General features: G+C 36.3%; 1 protein-coding gene across 3 annotated transcripts in view; it reads right to left on the reverse strand.

Moving 5' to 3' along the window:
• Positions 1–16,727, reverse strand: part of RALGPS2 (Ral GEF with PH domain and SH3 binding motif 2) — a 163,059-nt gene that overhangs the window by 67,427 nt on the left and 78,905 nt on the right. For all 3 annotated transcript variants that reach the window (XM_032317209.1, XM_032317207.1, XM_032317206.1), the window contains one exon: positions 9,294–9,420. In XM_032317209.1, the coding sequence (XP_032173100.1) occupies positions 9,294–9,420 (127 nt within the window). The remainder of the gene's footprint in view (positions 1–9,293; positions 9,421–16,727) is intronic.

A 16,727-nucleotide genomic window follows, 5' to 3' on the forward strand; every position in this document is an offset into this window, starting at 1 on the left:
GTTGTATCAAATCTTAGTAAAATTTTCCTAGGGTATTCCATTTATTGACAGACCTATAGCATTTCACTTAAACATCCAAAACCCGATCAAGGGCAAGCCTTACAGAATTTTCACAGAAAAGGAGTATTATATTACTTAAATTAGAATGATTTGAAGTCCACAAACTAGAAAACTGGTCTGAATGCTGAACTGTCTTGGCCACTAGGCCCACTCTGTTCTCCTTTGCAGACATGATATAGCTCTGTTCTGCAGTTCCTGGAGAGCAGGGAAATAAGCACCAGAGTTGTATGACAGCTAAGGGTAGGTTCTAATGTCAGTACTGCTTGGATTTGTAGCCCAATTCTATCAATTTCCTAGCTGTGCTACCTTGGGTGCTTTTTATACTCCACTTTCTTATCTAGAAAATGAGGATATGAACAGTACCTAGCTTATGTGGTTACTACAAAAACCAAATGAGGTAGTTTATGTGGTAAAATGTAAAGACTGTAGACTTTGGCTCTCAGATTATTACTATTCATCTATGTATTTTCTGCCACACTTACCATGGTGCCTTGCATAGAGCAGGCGATCAACAAATGCGTTAAAAAGAAATACTACCCAAGTTTTCAGACATAAAATTACTTTGATCCATGATCTTCATTTGCAAACCTAACAGAGCTATGTCATGCTATTAGGGTAGAAACCAGACTGTAAGAAAAGATAAAGAAAAACTAAGGTAAGGATGATATTCATGGTAGGAATTTCAGTCAAATGAGGATCTTCTGAGAGATTAAATAGGTCACTTGTATCCAATAGCTAGCTACTTTGCATGTTACCTAGGAATAAAGACATGGTTGCCCTACCTTCAATATGACTGAACTGTAATCTTGGAACTGGCTTACAAAAGGATTCAGTTATTTTTATTATTTGTTTATTTATATATTTATTTACTTTTCAGTGTAACAGAATTCATATGCACCACACCCAGTGCTCCATGCAATACATGTCCTCCATAATACCCACCACCAAGCTCCCCTAACCTCCCACTCCCCACCCCTTCAGTTATTTTTAACAAATGAAACGAAACTTATCCTAAGAATGATTTAGATGCTATTCTGTACTCAATGGGAGATACCATCAATGTGTAAGAAACTTGACATCTCTGACACAGACTTTAAAAACTTCCAATTTTGAATAATGCTAACATTAGACAATGCCTTAAAATTCAGTAGGTATCTACAAATAAACCTATCCTCAAGTCTCCAAGCCTGGTAGAGAATAACAAGCAAATTTTCAGTCTAGTGCTCACTTAACTCTATGAGTCATGACATAAGAGTGCTAATAACTTTTTTATTTTTTAACTTTATTTATTTCAGAGACAGCCAGCAAGCAAGCGCAAGCATGAGCAGGGGGAGGGAGAAACAAACTCCCTGCTGAGTGGGGAGCCCAGTATCGCAGGACCCTGGGATTATGACCTGAGCTGAAGGCAGACACTTAACCGACTGAGTCACCCACGTGCCCTGAGAGTGCCAATTCTTCTAGTGGTTTATTTCTTAGGACTCCTACTGGTAATAATATAGTAAGTGTATAAAAACTTCTGAAATTATGAAAATGTTCAAAATTACTTATAAACCTGTACTAATATGATTTTTATATACTTAATAGTAAGTTAGTGTCTGTGAAAGATAACCAAGTTAGAAAAGAATGATGGTACTTACAATGCCAGTCCCTTCCCCCTCATCCCCTAAAGCCATTTAAAAATAAGTTGACTTAATTTTATCAGTGGGGTTAATAGTTATTAAGTTGTAATTTTATAGATGATTACAGGAAAGACTGACAAACTCAAAATTTTAATTTCAATACAAATTCAATACAAATTCCCCAAATACTAATAGTATGCCCTAATACTTTCTTTGAACTATAAGCAAATAGTTATAATGCGTATCTTTATAGCAAGTCAGTTTAACCTCCCTTCTGTTTCTTCGCTTGTAAAATATGATAATATCACTTACCTCATAAAATTGTTAAGAATTAGATAATTTATGTAAGACAGAGTTGGGCACACAAAATTAAGTACTAAATAAATGTCAGTTACTAAGATTTTTATTGTTCTTTTCCCATTAAGGTTTGCTCAAAAAAATTATAAAATGTTTTTGCTGCAATTACTGAAACATCAACAACCAGAAATGCCACCAGCAAAGCTGCTGGAACTGGGCGACTCTGATTCTGCTTACAATTAAAATGCAGATCTGTATAGCCGCTACACATTATTTATTTTTTAAGACAAAAGCTCTTAAAGAAAGACTATGAACAGGGTAAAGAAGTTAATGTAACCCTAGCTCCAGCCTTTTCACAAGTTCTCAAGTGATCTAAAGTAAACCTCAGAAAATTACCATTAAAGAATGTCAGAGGAATTTTAAATATATAAAAAGGAATGAGGGCAAAAAGCATGGAAGTGAGGTAATGGAAAATGCAGATGTAATTTTGGCTGAAGAAAAAGCTGGGGCTAGCTGCCATTTGGTTAGAGCTCATTCTCGGGATTCAAAAGAAAGTGAACATGCTTTATTGCTGTTTCAGAATACAATATATGATCCAGTGAGAAAGAGGTAAAGTACTCCACGGTGTACAGGATCTACAAATCAAATCAAAGAAAGGAAAAGGGAATAAAAGTCTTAAAATACCAAAAGCCAGTGACATTTTTTGACCATTATACATTTTTGAGACCCAGTGTTAGAGCCTTTTATACATTTAAGCAAGTAAAACTCTACCAAAGGAGAAGGGGAAAACTCGTTCATTTCCCCAGAGCTGCAGACAGCTTTGGATTTTGTAAAAATTATCTGAATAAAAATGTGAATAAAAACCTAGTATTTTTGAAAAATATTTGTACACAAGTTAGTAGAATTTCTATAACTAAAATGAAATAGGGGTGCCTGGATGGCTCAGTCGGCTAAGTGTCTACCTTCGGCTCAGGTCATGATCCCAGTCCTGGGATCGAGTCCCACATTGGGCTCCTTGCTCAGTGGGGAGCCTGCTTCTCCCTCTCCACCTGACAGCCACTTGCCCTGCTTGTGCTCTCTCTCTCTGACACAAGTAAATAAATAAAATCTTTTAAAGAATTTAAAAAAATAAAGTAAAATAAAGAACTGTATCACAGGGTGCCTGGGTGGCTCAGGGGGTTAAGGCCTTTGTCTTCAGCTCAGGTCATGATCTCAGGGTTCTGGGATCCAGTCCCGCATCAGGCTCTCTGCTCAGCGGGGAGCCTGCTTCCTCCTCTCTCTCTCTGCCTGCCTCTTTGCCTACTTGTAATCTGTCAAATAAATAAATAAAATCTTAAAAAAAAAAAAAAAAAAGAACTGTATCATACTGAGAGATCAAGGCAGATGAAAACCACTGAAAAATAAAAGAGGATCAGATAAAATCAGAAAATCATTGTAAGTTTAGGCATGCTTTCTTTAAACACTTCATTAGGTGCAAAAGAGGACACCGCTAACAAGGCCTGGCAATGAAATGTACTACTTCTACGACAAAGAACAGAGAAGCGATTTTTCACAAGGTAATGATGCAATCTAAGCCTCTGGTATTAAAGAGATGTTAAATTCCATAAGGGTGGGGACAAAGTTCATTTTGTGGCACCATACATAATGCTGAGCAGAGACTGGCTGCCCGGTCCATATACTTAAAGAAAACTGGGGTGGGTAGGAAGCTGATAAACAAAACTGCCTCATAAATAAATCTTTTGTATTTAAAACAAATAAAATTACTAGAACAATGACAAGGGCCCAGAAGGGATCATTAATTCAACCAATAAATAAGTGCATACTTTTTGTTCTAAATGCTGAAGATAAAGCCTTGAACCAAGAGATAAGAACTTACATTGCCAAAGGAGAGAAAGATGAATGAAACACAAAATAAAATGGTGCTTTTGAGAATCAAGAATGGAGGGGACACTACATTACAGAAGATTATAAGGATAGCTTTTCTTTTCTCAAAAAAAAAAAAGGTCTATTATGAAAATCAAACAAATCAAAAATTAAGTGTGTATGATGCGGGGAGGGAATCTTACAAGAGTAAGAGGAGTCACACCTAGACACATCAAAACAACATACTGATGTACTACAGAAAGGTAGGAGATTTTACAGAACCTTCTTTGCTTCTACTTGAGCAAAAGCAATAAATTAACCACAATAATTATTTCTATTGTTTTATTTCTGCTTGCTTTCTTTCCCAGAAAACATCCTAAGCTTGTTAAGCTACGGTCTTTTCCTCAAACTACACAAATAAAGTAGAAATGAGGCTAGGATATGCACACGAAAGAATATTTATGTTTCATACAACTAAAATTTTCATTTTTGCACAACATTCTACATTTTTCTCTCCAGCAAAGCAAAACATCCCACACGAAATTCTTCAATAAGCCCCTTAAGATTTTTATCCAATGACAAGAACAAATGAGTGCTGTTAATAATTTTCAGATTTAAAGCAATAATTCTCATATAAAACAATTTTTTCCTTGAGATTTGCCAAACTATTCCTCTCCAGAAATACTGCATCCTTATTCTAAGAATTTTTCACTATATCGTCCAGGCTGACTAATTTTTACCTTGAATGCAAACCAACAGAAGAGACAATTTTTCAAGGGATGATGAGTTGAAAGCCAAGAAAATATTTTAACTTCTTATAATTTAATCCACATTGAAGTTAGATAAATTTGGCAGTATCAAAATAAGAGTTTTCTCAGCATATAAACTGCCACCTCCTTTTTAAAGCTTCTCTAAGAATGGTTGGTTTTGCTCATAATGCTTCGAAGCAATAACATCATTAAGTTTGAATCCCCTCTCATCAACAAACATGATTTGCCTTTACCTTTTCTCTGTGAACTATAGATTCTTTCTGTTGATACACTCTTTCCATAAGAACCTTTGCAACATAACAGATAAAGGGTAGCATTATGCAAATTCTGTATACTGAGGAGGGATAGTTAAATAGGAGCTACAAGTATGCATAATGAGTACCATCTTTCCAACATCTTTAGGTCAAGTTTTTTTTTCCCCTTAAGATTTTATTTATTTATTTATTTGAGAGAGGGAGAGCAAGCGAGTGTACAACCAGGAGGAGCAGCAGGCAGAGGGAGAGGGAGAAGCAGTTCTCCCCGCTGAGTAGGGAACCCAATGCGGGGCTCGATCCCAGGACCCTGGGATCATGGCCTGAGCCAAAGGCAGAGGCTTAACTGAGTGAGCTACCCAGGTGTCCTTTTAGGGCAAGTTCTGTCCTATCCAACAGCATCTTATAAACGTTGACCTTTGGGCAACTGCACTAAGCCTAGTTTCCTAAGAGTAGGAAAGGATTCTGAAAACAAGACAACTTAAATATAAAAACCACAGTCATTAATTTTAAATTAGAATAAAATATGAAAAAAGCAAATATTAACAAGACATAAGCTGTTGTTTAGTCTTCATTCTTTAAAATACTTCAGTATTAAAGATCAGCAATGAAAAAACAAACCAGTTGACTAAATATTAAATCAAGCAGTGAAAAAATTGTATAAATTGAAAATGTCTCTTATTTTCTTAGAAAAAGTATGTATGGTTTGAAAGATGGAATACATTTAATCTCAAGGTCTGCTGTACCACAAACTGCCTCCACATTAAAAGGATTATTTTCAAGATCGAAACAAACTTAGTCATAATAACTTACCTAACAAACATTAAGTTTTCCTTTTTCCCATCTACCAAAAGTTTATATTGCCAAATGTTCCACAATTATCTCACAGTCTCAGATGTTTATTTACAAAGCAAAGGGATGAACATCACATGGAGACTACCAACACATAAAATTATGTAGATGCTAAAGAGTATGTTCTCTATTTTAACTTCAGTTCCTTGTTGTTTTTTCCACTTTTGGTTTCTAATTCTTGGACAACTCTTAGAAACATCAATCTCATTTCACTAGGCAACATGAGAATTAGAGAATTCCAGTAAAACCCCCAGGTTTTCAGTGCTATGGAGTGGTATATAATGCCATACCACCTCACTGGTAGACTAAGTGAGGAGATAGGACAGGTTTAGAGGAAGGAGGAAGGATGACGAAGTCACTCCTAAACATGCTGAATTAGTTACCTATAGAGATCTCATTCAGTCGGTATTTGAGTGCAAATACCTCATCTAAAATGCTTCTAGGCACTGGTAATTGCTAGACAGCTGGATGTGCCAGAATTGCTAGGCTAGGTTTGGGAGCCACTGGGTGAATTACAGAAGTCTCAATGAGACCACTCCAGGGAGGGAGTACAGCGTAAATAAAAGCAGTGGCCTGAGACTTTCAGAAGAATAGATTGAAGAAAAACAGTGAAATAGGAGTCAATATAACAAAAGCCAGAAATGTAGAAGGTAAACCAAGAGAATGGTTGCTACTACTGGAAAATTTCAATAAGTAAGTATCTGCTATCAACCTCACAAAATTAATATGAGGCTTGAGAAATACCTATCAAACATTTCAACTAGGAAATCAATGGTGGCCCTACTGGGAACATAGCAAGAAAAAGAGAAAGGAATAGGTACTTTTTTTTTTTTGGAAGATTTTATTTATTTGATAGAGACATCACAAGTAGGCAGAGAGGGGGAAGCAGGCTCCCCACTGAGCAAAGAGCCCGATACGGGGCTTGATCCCAGGACACCCACTGAGCCACCCAGGCACCCCGGAATAGGGTACTTTTTAATAGCTTAGGTATAAAGTGAAGGAGAATTACATGGTAATGGTGAGAAGGAAGAGTCTGGAACATGAGAACATAGAAAATGGAAGTAAACTGAAAAGAGAAGTCAATCACTGGAGACCAAACTGAAGATACAGATACAGGCAAGATAATGGTTCTAATATTTTCTCCAAATCAACTTCTGCACCTCAATATTTGCCTCATTAGCTTTAACTCACAGGAATAATCACTGTGTTTGTTGCTGGTACCAAAGCTGGGAGAAAGTAAGTACACTCTCTAAAAGACAACAACCTTCCCAGTTCCCCCTAAAATCCCGTCACACTAGTGGTTTGCTCCCTTCTCTTTCTTTCCTCTCTATGTGCATGGCAGGGCAAAAATGTATGCACATGCATAGACAACTTCAAATTCTGTACCAAAGTCTCTGCTGTGGAAAAATGTAAAGCAAACTCCTGACCTAGACATCATGGCACCAAGATTTATATTCATTTGCTTATTTTCAACAAAAAAGAACCTTAATTTCCTTTTCTAAAAGGTACAAATTGCAGAATTTGAGGAAAACATTTCAATGAGAAACAAAATCATAGAATCAGTCAATTTTGGAATGAGAACTTAACAGGGACAGTTGGAAAGATGACAGATCAAGACTTCAGAATGCAGATCAATCAAGAACTTGGTTTTACGACTATAAGCCATGCCTTCCACCTTATGGACCTTAATTTTCTAAATCATAAAGTAAGTGAATTAGAAGAAATCACCATGGTCCCATCCAGCCTAAAGAAGAGCATGATTCGGGTCCTTCGTGTGCTATTTCCAGGTAAAGAGAACCAAGGCTCAAAGAAGACAATTCAATGACTTGAAATGTTAGTAGTCCAGAAGAGTCATTTTGGAATTGAGGGCTGCTGATTCTCAGTCTAATGTTCTTTAAGTTATGTTCTTACAGAGTAAGAAGATATTGATGATTTTTAAAAAATCTTCTTTCCTCCTTACTGCCAATGACATTTTCAAGAATGGGCACAACCAAGGCCATGGTGAAAAGCGAAGCACATGAAGAAAGTCCCTCCTAACGTCTAGCTTAGAGCCTCTCTGATAAGAGTCATGTGTACTATAGCCCTGCAATGTTGATCAAAGAAACAGCATAGTATTCTGGTATGTAGTGGCCATTATCCATGCTATGCTTGGGATACTCTGCCTTCAATCAGAATGCACAACACTTAAGTGGGTAGGAGAAGAATCAATGAAACAAGATGGGATTGGGAGGGAGACAAACCATAAGTGACTCTTAATCTTACAAAACAAACTGAGGGTTGCTGGGGGGAGGGGGGTTGGGAGAAGGTGGGGTGGGGTTATGGACATTGGGGAGGGTATGTGCTTTGGTGAGTGCCGTGAAGTGTGTAAACCTGGCGATTCACAGACCTGTACCCCTGGGGATAAAAATACATGTTTACAAAAAAAAAAAAAAAAAAAAGAATACACAACACTGCCCATTTTCACTGGAATCCTGTCATGTCCTACATGGTTCTAGTGAGTTCTACTTTTCTCTGAAAAACTAAGACTGATGCTCTATTACAGCTGAATCAGAGTATAATCAATTGCCTCTGTCTCTACTTGGTTTTCTAGTTGTGGGCATCATAAAGAGTTCAAAGATAACACTGAGACATTTAAATAAATAATGGATTTTCAATTACTTTCAAAAACAGTTACTGTGAAACCCAGTGTGAGTAATTACATGAAGACAATGGAGACAGAGGACAAAAGGATACTAGAAAGAAACAACTCTATGATTTGATTACTCTCTGCACAGGATCAAACCAATTTATCTTAATATATGCTAAGCATCTTATCACATAGAGTATTTTCTGTATTTAAATTTACATATACATTTTTAAATGGGCAGTTTGAGACTTTTCATTGAAACAGAAAACAAAGCATTATTCCTTTTTTGTTGAAAATAATCTTGTAATATTATTGGTTAAATACTTCCTGGAATTTATAAACACTGTAAAATACACATAAGGAGATAAATTCTTAGTGAAATGATATATAAAATACATACTTGGTTGTCTCAGCACCTAGCTAAATTTTCACAGCTAAAATAACTTATTCCCCAGGAAAACAACAATACCAACATTCACTACGACTGCTTTTCACAATTTACCCTAAGAGATCTGCCAACTATATACATATAATAACTATATATATATATTCATGATATTGAAAATAAATTCAATAAACCTTTTGATAAATTTCTTTAGTTAATGTTAAATGTTTTTGTGGTATTAAACTTCACTGCACACTCTCATTCTTTAAAAGCATTACGAAAAGAGCTAAAATGTATTATTTTTCCATGGTCCATCTTTATTTTTTCCCCCCCATGGTCCATCTTTACGAAAAATGATACTATGAAAAACCTTAAGGGCAAAAGCTAATTTAATACGAAAATACATCCCAGGTAACAAGGTAACATATTTCTTTTTTTAACTTAACAATCTTGCAGTAATTTCTTTAAAGGATATACACACATTTTTAAAGTACCTTGAATTTTATATAAATTACTGATTAATCAAGACAGAACAGCCGGGCATAATGAACACACAGTGATATTACTCACCTAAATAGGGAATGCAAGGCGTCATCTTTAAGCTACTTATATAGTCTCTTAGCCTTTTGTAATTATCTTCTTTACTCATTACATATTCTAATTTTTCAAAGGTAGTTTTGTCTTTTCGACTTAGTAACTAAAAAATAAACAGAAAAGTCTAAGTTATTCCCAAATTACATTTTATTATATTAAATAATTGAAGCTGTCTTTACTATAAATTTAAATTTCAGAGTTATACCATCTTCAATTATACTCTGGTAGTGTATAAATAAAACAAAATCAGACATGTCTATTATAAACCCAGAGGTGCCTGGGTGGTGCAGTCAGTCAAGTGACCAGCTCTTAGATTTTAGCTCAGATCATGATCTCAGCACCATGAGATCAAGCCCTGCATCAGGCTCTGTGCTCAGCGCAGTCTGCTGGAGATTTTTCTCTTCCTATCCCTGTGCTCTTCCCACTCATGCTCTCCATCTCTAAAAAAAAATATGTAAATCTTAAAAAAAGGGCAGCGGGGGACCAAATCCACTATTTAAAAATAATATCCTTTGTATGTACACAAAATCATTAACTAAGCAGTAAATTAGTTTCGCATCTTCACTATTTTATTCTTTAATTTTTTAAGATTTTATTTATTTATTTGACAGAGAGAGAGGAGAGCACAAGCAGGGGGAGCAGCAGACAGAGGGAGAAGCAGGCTCCCTGCTGAGCAAGGAGCCTGATGCCATGCAGGGCTTGATCCCAGGACCCCATGATCATAACCGGAGCTGAAGGCAGACGCTTAACCAACTGAGTCACCCAGGCACCCTTCACTATTTTAAATGGTTGAACGATTTTGTTGATCACTTTCCTAAGTTAAAATAATTACATATTCATATCCAGCTCAAATGTCCAAATACTTTATTTAATACTGTCCCCTGCCTCTTCAAAGATTAAGATTATTCTTCCATAATCATTAAGAGATAAATACTGAATTTTGTGTTTCAGTAACAATCTTTCTTCACTAGTCCTAACAATAACCATAAAACTTGATTCACACTTTGGGATTTTTAACAAGACACTTTTTCTTTGATCCTGCTGATCAGCGCTACTTCACATAGTTGATGAACAATCAACTGCACTGTTTTAGGAAGCTTATGGGGGTAGATTTGCAGTGACTGTCCTTTGAGGAAAATGGAGTCAATCTAGGGGAATAAAAGAGAAGTAAGGTCAATTACCCAAAACAGTATTAACTACTTGTTATTTTTTGTGTTTTTGATTTTAGCCATTCTGACAGGTGTTAAAGTGATACCTCACTGTGGTTTTAATTTGCATTTCCCCAATGAATAGTGATGTTGAGCACCTTTTTCATGTTGGTCATCTGCATGTCTTCTTTGGAAAAAGGTCTATTCAGGTCCTCTGCCCATTTTCAAATTTGATGTTTTTTTGGTGTTGAGTTGTGTAAGTTCTTTATGTATTTTGGATATTAACTCCTTAGATATATAATTTATAAATATATCCTCCCATTCAATACACTGCCTTTTTATTTTGATGATGCATAGAAACCTTTCGGTGCAGTCCAAAAAATTTAATTTTGTATTTGTTTCCCTTGCCAAGGAGACATTATCTAGAAAAGTATTCCTATAGCTGATGCAAAAGAAATAACTGCCTATATTTTCTTCTAGGAATTTTATGGTTTCACGTCTCACATTTAATTAATTTTGAGTTTATTTTTGTGTATGGTGTAAGAAAGTGGTACAATTTTATTCTTTTGCATGTAGCTGTCCAGTTTTCCCAATACCAGTTGTTGAAGAGACTATCTTTTTTCCCACTGTAGATTCTTGCCTCCTCTGTCATAAATTAATTGACCACACAAACACAGGCTTATTTCTGGACTCTTCTGTTCCATTATCTATCTGCCTATTTTTGTGCCAGTAACATACTGTTTTGATTACTACAGCTTTGTAGTATATCTTGAAATCTGGGATAGTGATGCCTCCAGCTTTGTTCTTCTTTTTCAAGAATGCTTTGACTATCTGGGGTCTTTTGTGATTCTATACAAATTTAAGGACTATTCTAATTCTGTCAAGGATGCTACTGGTATTTTGTGTTTGCAAGGATATGGAGAAAAAGGAATCCTCATGCACTATTGGTGGGAATGTAAATTGGTGCAGCCACTGTGGAACATGGTATGAAAGTTCCTCAAAATATTAACAGTCAAATTGGGGAGGGTATGTTCTATGGTGAGTGCTGTGAAGTATGTAAACCTGGCGATTCACATACCTATACCCCGGGGGTTAAAATATATTATATGTTTATAAAAAATAAAAAAATTTTAAAAAGAGCATAAAAAATATTAACAGTTAAATTATCATATGATCCAGTAATTCCACTACTGGGCATTAAACCAATGAATGAAAAAAAATAATTTGAAAACATATATGCACTCCTTAAACATGTTTATTGCAGCATTATTTACAGTAGTTGAATATGAAAGCAACCCAAAGTTCCTCGACAGATGAATGGATAAAGAAGATGTGGGGTGTGTGTGTGTGTGTGTGTGTGTGTGTGTGTGTAAATAAAATGAGTTCTTACCATCTGCAACAACATGGATGGACCCAGAGAGTATAATGCTAAGTGAAATAAATCAAATAAGAGAAAGACAAAGTATCATATGATTTCACTCACGTGTGGAATTTAAGAAACTAAACAAAAAAACAAAGGAAAAAAGAGACCAAACAAACAAAAACCCTAAAAAACCAAAACCAGACTCTTCAATATAGAGAACAAACTAGGGGTTGCTAGAGGGGAAATGGATGGGTGAAATAGAAGGAATTAAGAGAACAGTTATCCTTGGGAGAAGGGGGTGTGATTATGGACATTGGGGAGGGTATGTGCTTTGGTGAGTGCTGTGAAGTGTGTAAACCTGGTGATTCACAGACCTGTACCCCTGGGGATAAAAATATATGTTTATAAAAAATAAAAAATTTAAAAATAAAAAAAGAAGAAGAAAAAAAAAATAAAAAAAAAGAGAACAGTTATCTTGATGAGCACTGAGGAATGTATAGAACTGTGGAGTCATTATATTGTACATCTGAAACATTTTAATGTTAAAACTGTTATGTTAATTATCCGTGAGTTAAGAAAGGGTATTTTAAAAATATTAATGAAAAAATTCAGAGAGTATGTTTTTAAGTATTTCAAAGACTCCGGAAAAAAATATTTTTTTCTTTAAATATATGAAGTTCCTAATGCTCTAAAGCTAGAACTCAACCACAAAAGGAAGTTTGGAAAGAACCCAAATACATGGACACTAAACAGCATCCTTCTAAAGAATGAATGGGTCAACCGGGAAATTAAAGAAGAATTGAAAAAAATCATGGAAACAAATGATAATGAAAATACAACGGTTCAAAATCTGTGGGACACAACAAAGGCAGTCCTGAGAGGAAAATATATAGTGGTACAAGCCTTTCTCAAGAAACAAGAAAGGTCTCAGGTACACAACCTAACCCTACACCTAAAGGAGCTGGAGAAAGAACAAGAAAGAAACCCTAAGCCCAGCAGGAGAAGAGAAATCATAAAGATCAGAGCAGAAATCAATGAAATAGAAACCAAAAAAACAATAGAAAAAAATCAACGAAACTAGGAGCTGGTTCTTTGAAAGAATTAATAAAATTGATAAACCCCTGGCCCGACTTATCAAAAAGAAAAGAGAAAGGACCCAAATAAATAAAATCATGAATGAAAGAGGAGAGATCACAACTAACACCAAAGAAATACAAACTATTTTAAGAACATACTACGAGCAACTCTACGCCAACAAATTTGACAATCTGGAAGAAATGGATGCATTCCTAGAAACATGTAAACTACCACAACTGAACCAGGAAGAAATAGAAAGCCTGAACAGACCCATAACCAGTAAGAAGATTGAAACAGTCATTAAAAATCTCCAAACAAACAAAAGCCCAGGGCCAGACGGCTTCCCGGGGGAATTCTACCAAACATTTAAAGAAGAACTAATTCCTATTCTCCTGAAACTGTTCCAAAAAATAGAAATGGAAGGAAAACTTCCAAACTCATTTTATGAGGCCAGCATCACCTTGATCCCAAAACCAGACAAGGATCCCATCAAAAAAGAGAGCTATAGACCAGTATCCTTGATGAACACAGATGCGAAAATACTCACCAAAATACTAGCCAATAGGATTCAACAGTACATTAAAAGGATTATTCACCACGACCACGTGGGATTTATTCCAGGGCTGCAAGGTTGGTTCAACATCTGCAAATCAGTCAATGTGATACAACACATCAATAAAAGAAAGAACAAGAGCCATATGATACTCTCAATAGATGCTGAAAAAGCATTTGACAAAGTACAGCATCCCTTCCTGATCAAAACTCTTCAAAGTGTAGGGATAGAGGGCACATACCTCAATATCATCAAAGCCATCTATGAAAAAAAAACCAACCGCAAATATCATTCTCAATGGAGAAAAACTGAAAGCTTTTCCGCTAAGGTCAGGAACACGGCAGGCATGTCCGTTATCACCACTGCTATTCAACATAGTACTAGAGGTCCTAGCCTCAGCAATCAGACAACAAAAGGAAATTAAAGGCATCCAAATCGGCAAAGAAGAAGTCAAATTATCACTCTTCGCAGATGATATGATACTATATGTGGAAAACCCAAAAGACTCCACTCCAAAACTGCTAGAACTTATACAGGAATTCAGTAAAGTGTCAGGATATAAAATCAACGCACAGAAATCAGTTGCATTTCTCTACACCAACAGCAAGACAGAAGAAAGAGAAATTAAGGAGTCAATCCCATTTACAATTGCACCCAAAACCATAAGATACCTAGGAATAAACCTAACCAAAGAGGCACAGAATCTATACTTAGAAAACTATAAAGTACTCATGAAAGAAATTGAGGAAGACACAAAGAAATGGAAAAATGTTCCATGCTCCTGGATTGGAAGAATAATTGTGAAAATGTCTATGCTACCTAAAAGCAATCTACACATTTAATGCAATTCCTATCAAAGTACCATCCATCTTTTTCAAAGAAATGGAACAAATAATTCTAAAATTTATATGGAACCAGAAAAGACCTCGAATAGCCAAAGGGATATTGAAAAAGAAAGCCGACGTTGGTGGCATCACAATTCCGGACTTCAAGCTCTATTACAAAGCTGTCATCATCAAGACAGCATGGTACTGGCACAAAAACAGACACATAGATCAATGGAACAGAATAGAGAGCCCAGAAATAGACCCTCAACTCTACAGTCAACTAATCTTCAACAAAGCAGGAAAGAATGTCCAATGGAAAAAAGACAGCCTCTTCAATAAATGGTGCTGGGAAAATTGGACAGCCACATGCAGAAAAATGAAATTGGACCATTTCCTTACACCACACACAAAAATAGACTCAAAATGGATGAAGGACCTCAATGTGCGAAAGGAATCCATCAAAATCCTTGAGGAGAACACAGGCAGCAACCTCTTCGACCTCAGCCGCAGCAACATCTTCCTAGGAACAACGCCAAAGGCAAGGGAAGCAAGGGCAAAAATGAACTATTGGGATTTCATCAAGATCAAAAGCTTTTGCACAGCAAAGGAAACAGTTAACAAAATCAAAAGACAACCGACAGAATGGGAGAAGATATTTGCAAACGACATATCAGATAAAGGACTAGTGTCCAGAATCTATAAAGAACTTAGCAAACTCAACACCCAAAGAACAAATAATCCAATCAAGAAATGGGCAGAGGACATGAACAGACATTTCTGCAAAGAAGACATCCAGATGGCCAACAGACACATGAAAAAGTGCTCCATATCACTCGGCATCAGGGAAATACAAATCAAAACCACAATGAGATATCACCTCACACCAGTCAGAATGGCTAAAATCAACAAGTCAGGAAATGACAGATGCTGGCGAGGATGCGGAGAAAGGGGAACCCTCCTACACTGTTGGTGGGAATGCAAGCTGGTGCAGCCACTCTGGAAAACAGCATGGAGGTTCCTCAAAATGTTGAAAATAGAACTGCCCTATGACCCAGCAATTGCACTATTGGGTATTTACCCCAAAGATACAAATGTAGTGATCCAAAGGGGCACGTGCACCCGAATGTTTATAGCAGCAATGTCCACAATAGCCAAACTATGGAAAGAACCTAGATGTCCATCAACAGATGAATGGATCAAGAAGATGTGGTATATATACACAATGGAATACTATGCAGCCATCAAAAGAAATGAAATCTTGCCATTTGCGACAACATGGATGGAACTAGAGCGTATCATGCTTAGCGAAATAAGTCAAGCAGAGAAAGACAACTATCATATGATCTCCCTGATATGAGGAAGTGGTGATGCAACATGGGGGCTTAAGTGGGTAGGAGAAGAATCAATGAAACAAGATGGGATTGGGAGAGAGACAAACCGTAAGTGACTCTTAATCTCACAAAACAAACTGAGGGTTGCTGGGGGGAGGGGGTTTGGGAGAAGGGGGTGGGATTATGGACACTGGGGAGGGTATGTGCTTTGGTGAGTGCTATGAAGTGTGTAAACCTGGTGATTCACAGACCTGTACCCCTGGGGATAAAAATACATGTTTATAAAAAATAAAAAATTAAAAAAAAAGAAATGTAAAAAAAATATATATATATATATATATGAAGTTCCTATTTCATTGTGATGTAATAAACTCTACTTTATGTCATAAAATGTTATTTTTTAGGATACAAAATATGTCCACCTATAAAATGCTCGTCTAATTCTATAAGGGTAACAGAAAATCTGAAGATTAATTTAGAGATAAGGAGACAGATTCAAAGTTGATCACAGGATTAGCAAGAAGCAGAACATACTAATACTCTCTTAGTCATCCACCCACAAAGACATCCTGTTTTTCAGTGTCTCAGTCTGGTTCTGGAGATAAAGACAATTCTGATGCCAAATGCACACTCTTTTATATAGAGTATTACAAAGAGTACAACTGGGATTCACATTGGAATTTATTTTTTCATGGGCTCCAAGAGGCAGATTATTTTCAGATAATCTCTACCAGAAATATATCTGAGCAGTATTCCTCCTTCTTCAAAACAAAATATTTTAAGGAGTCTTTTGTTTTCATTTTTTAGACAGATAGCCCACAGTCTAAAACAGCAGTTGCATAATCTTCTGCTTGGCCCAGCTTCAACATACTTGATTAGCATTTTCAAGATCAGGCACAAATCTCTGCTGTTACCTGGAAGGCCAACCATCCCTCTTCTCCCACCTAACAGAGTATTTGGATATGGAAAATATGGTGATGTGATGTAGCAGGGTAACAGTAAACCTGTTCCTTTTTTCTTAAATCAATCATTCCAAAACTCTGGTACAGAATCAGGAGAAACGCAGCTGATTTTGCCACATCTGAAACACAGAACTCTGGTAAAGAACTAC

The sequence above is a fragment of the Mustela erminea genome, chromosome 17, assembly GCF_009829155.1.
Source record: "Mustela erminea isolate mMusErm1 chromosome 17, mMusErm1.Pri, whole genome shotgun sequence".
Taxonomy (NCBI): Eukaryota; Metazoa; Chordata; class Mammalia; order Carnivora; family Mustelidae; genus Mustela; species Mustela erminea.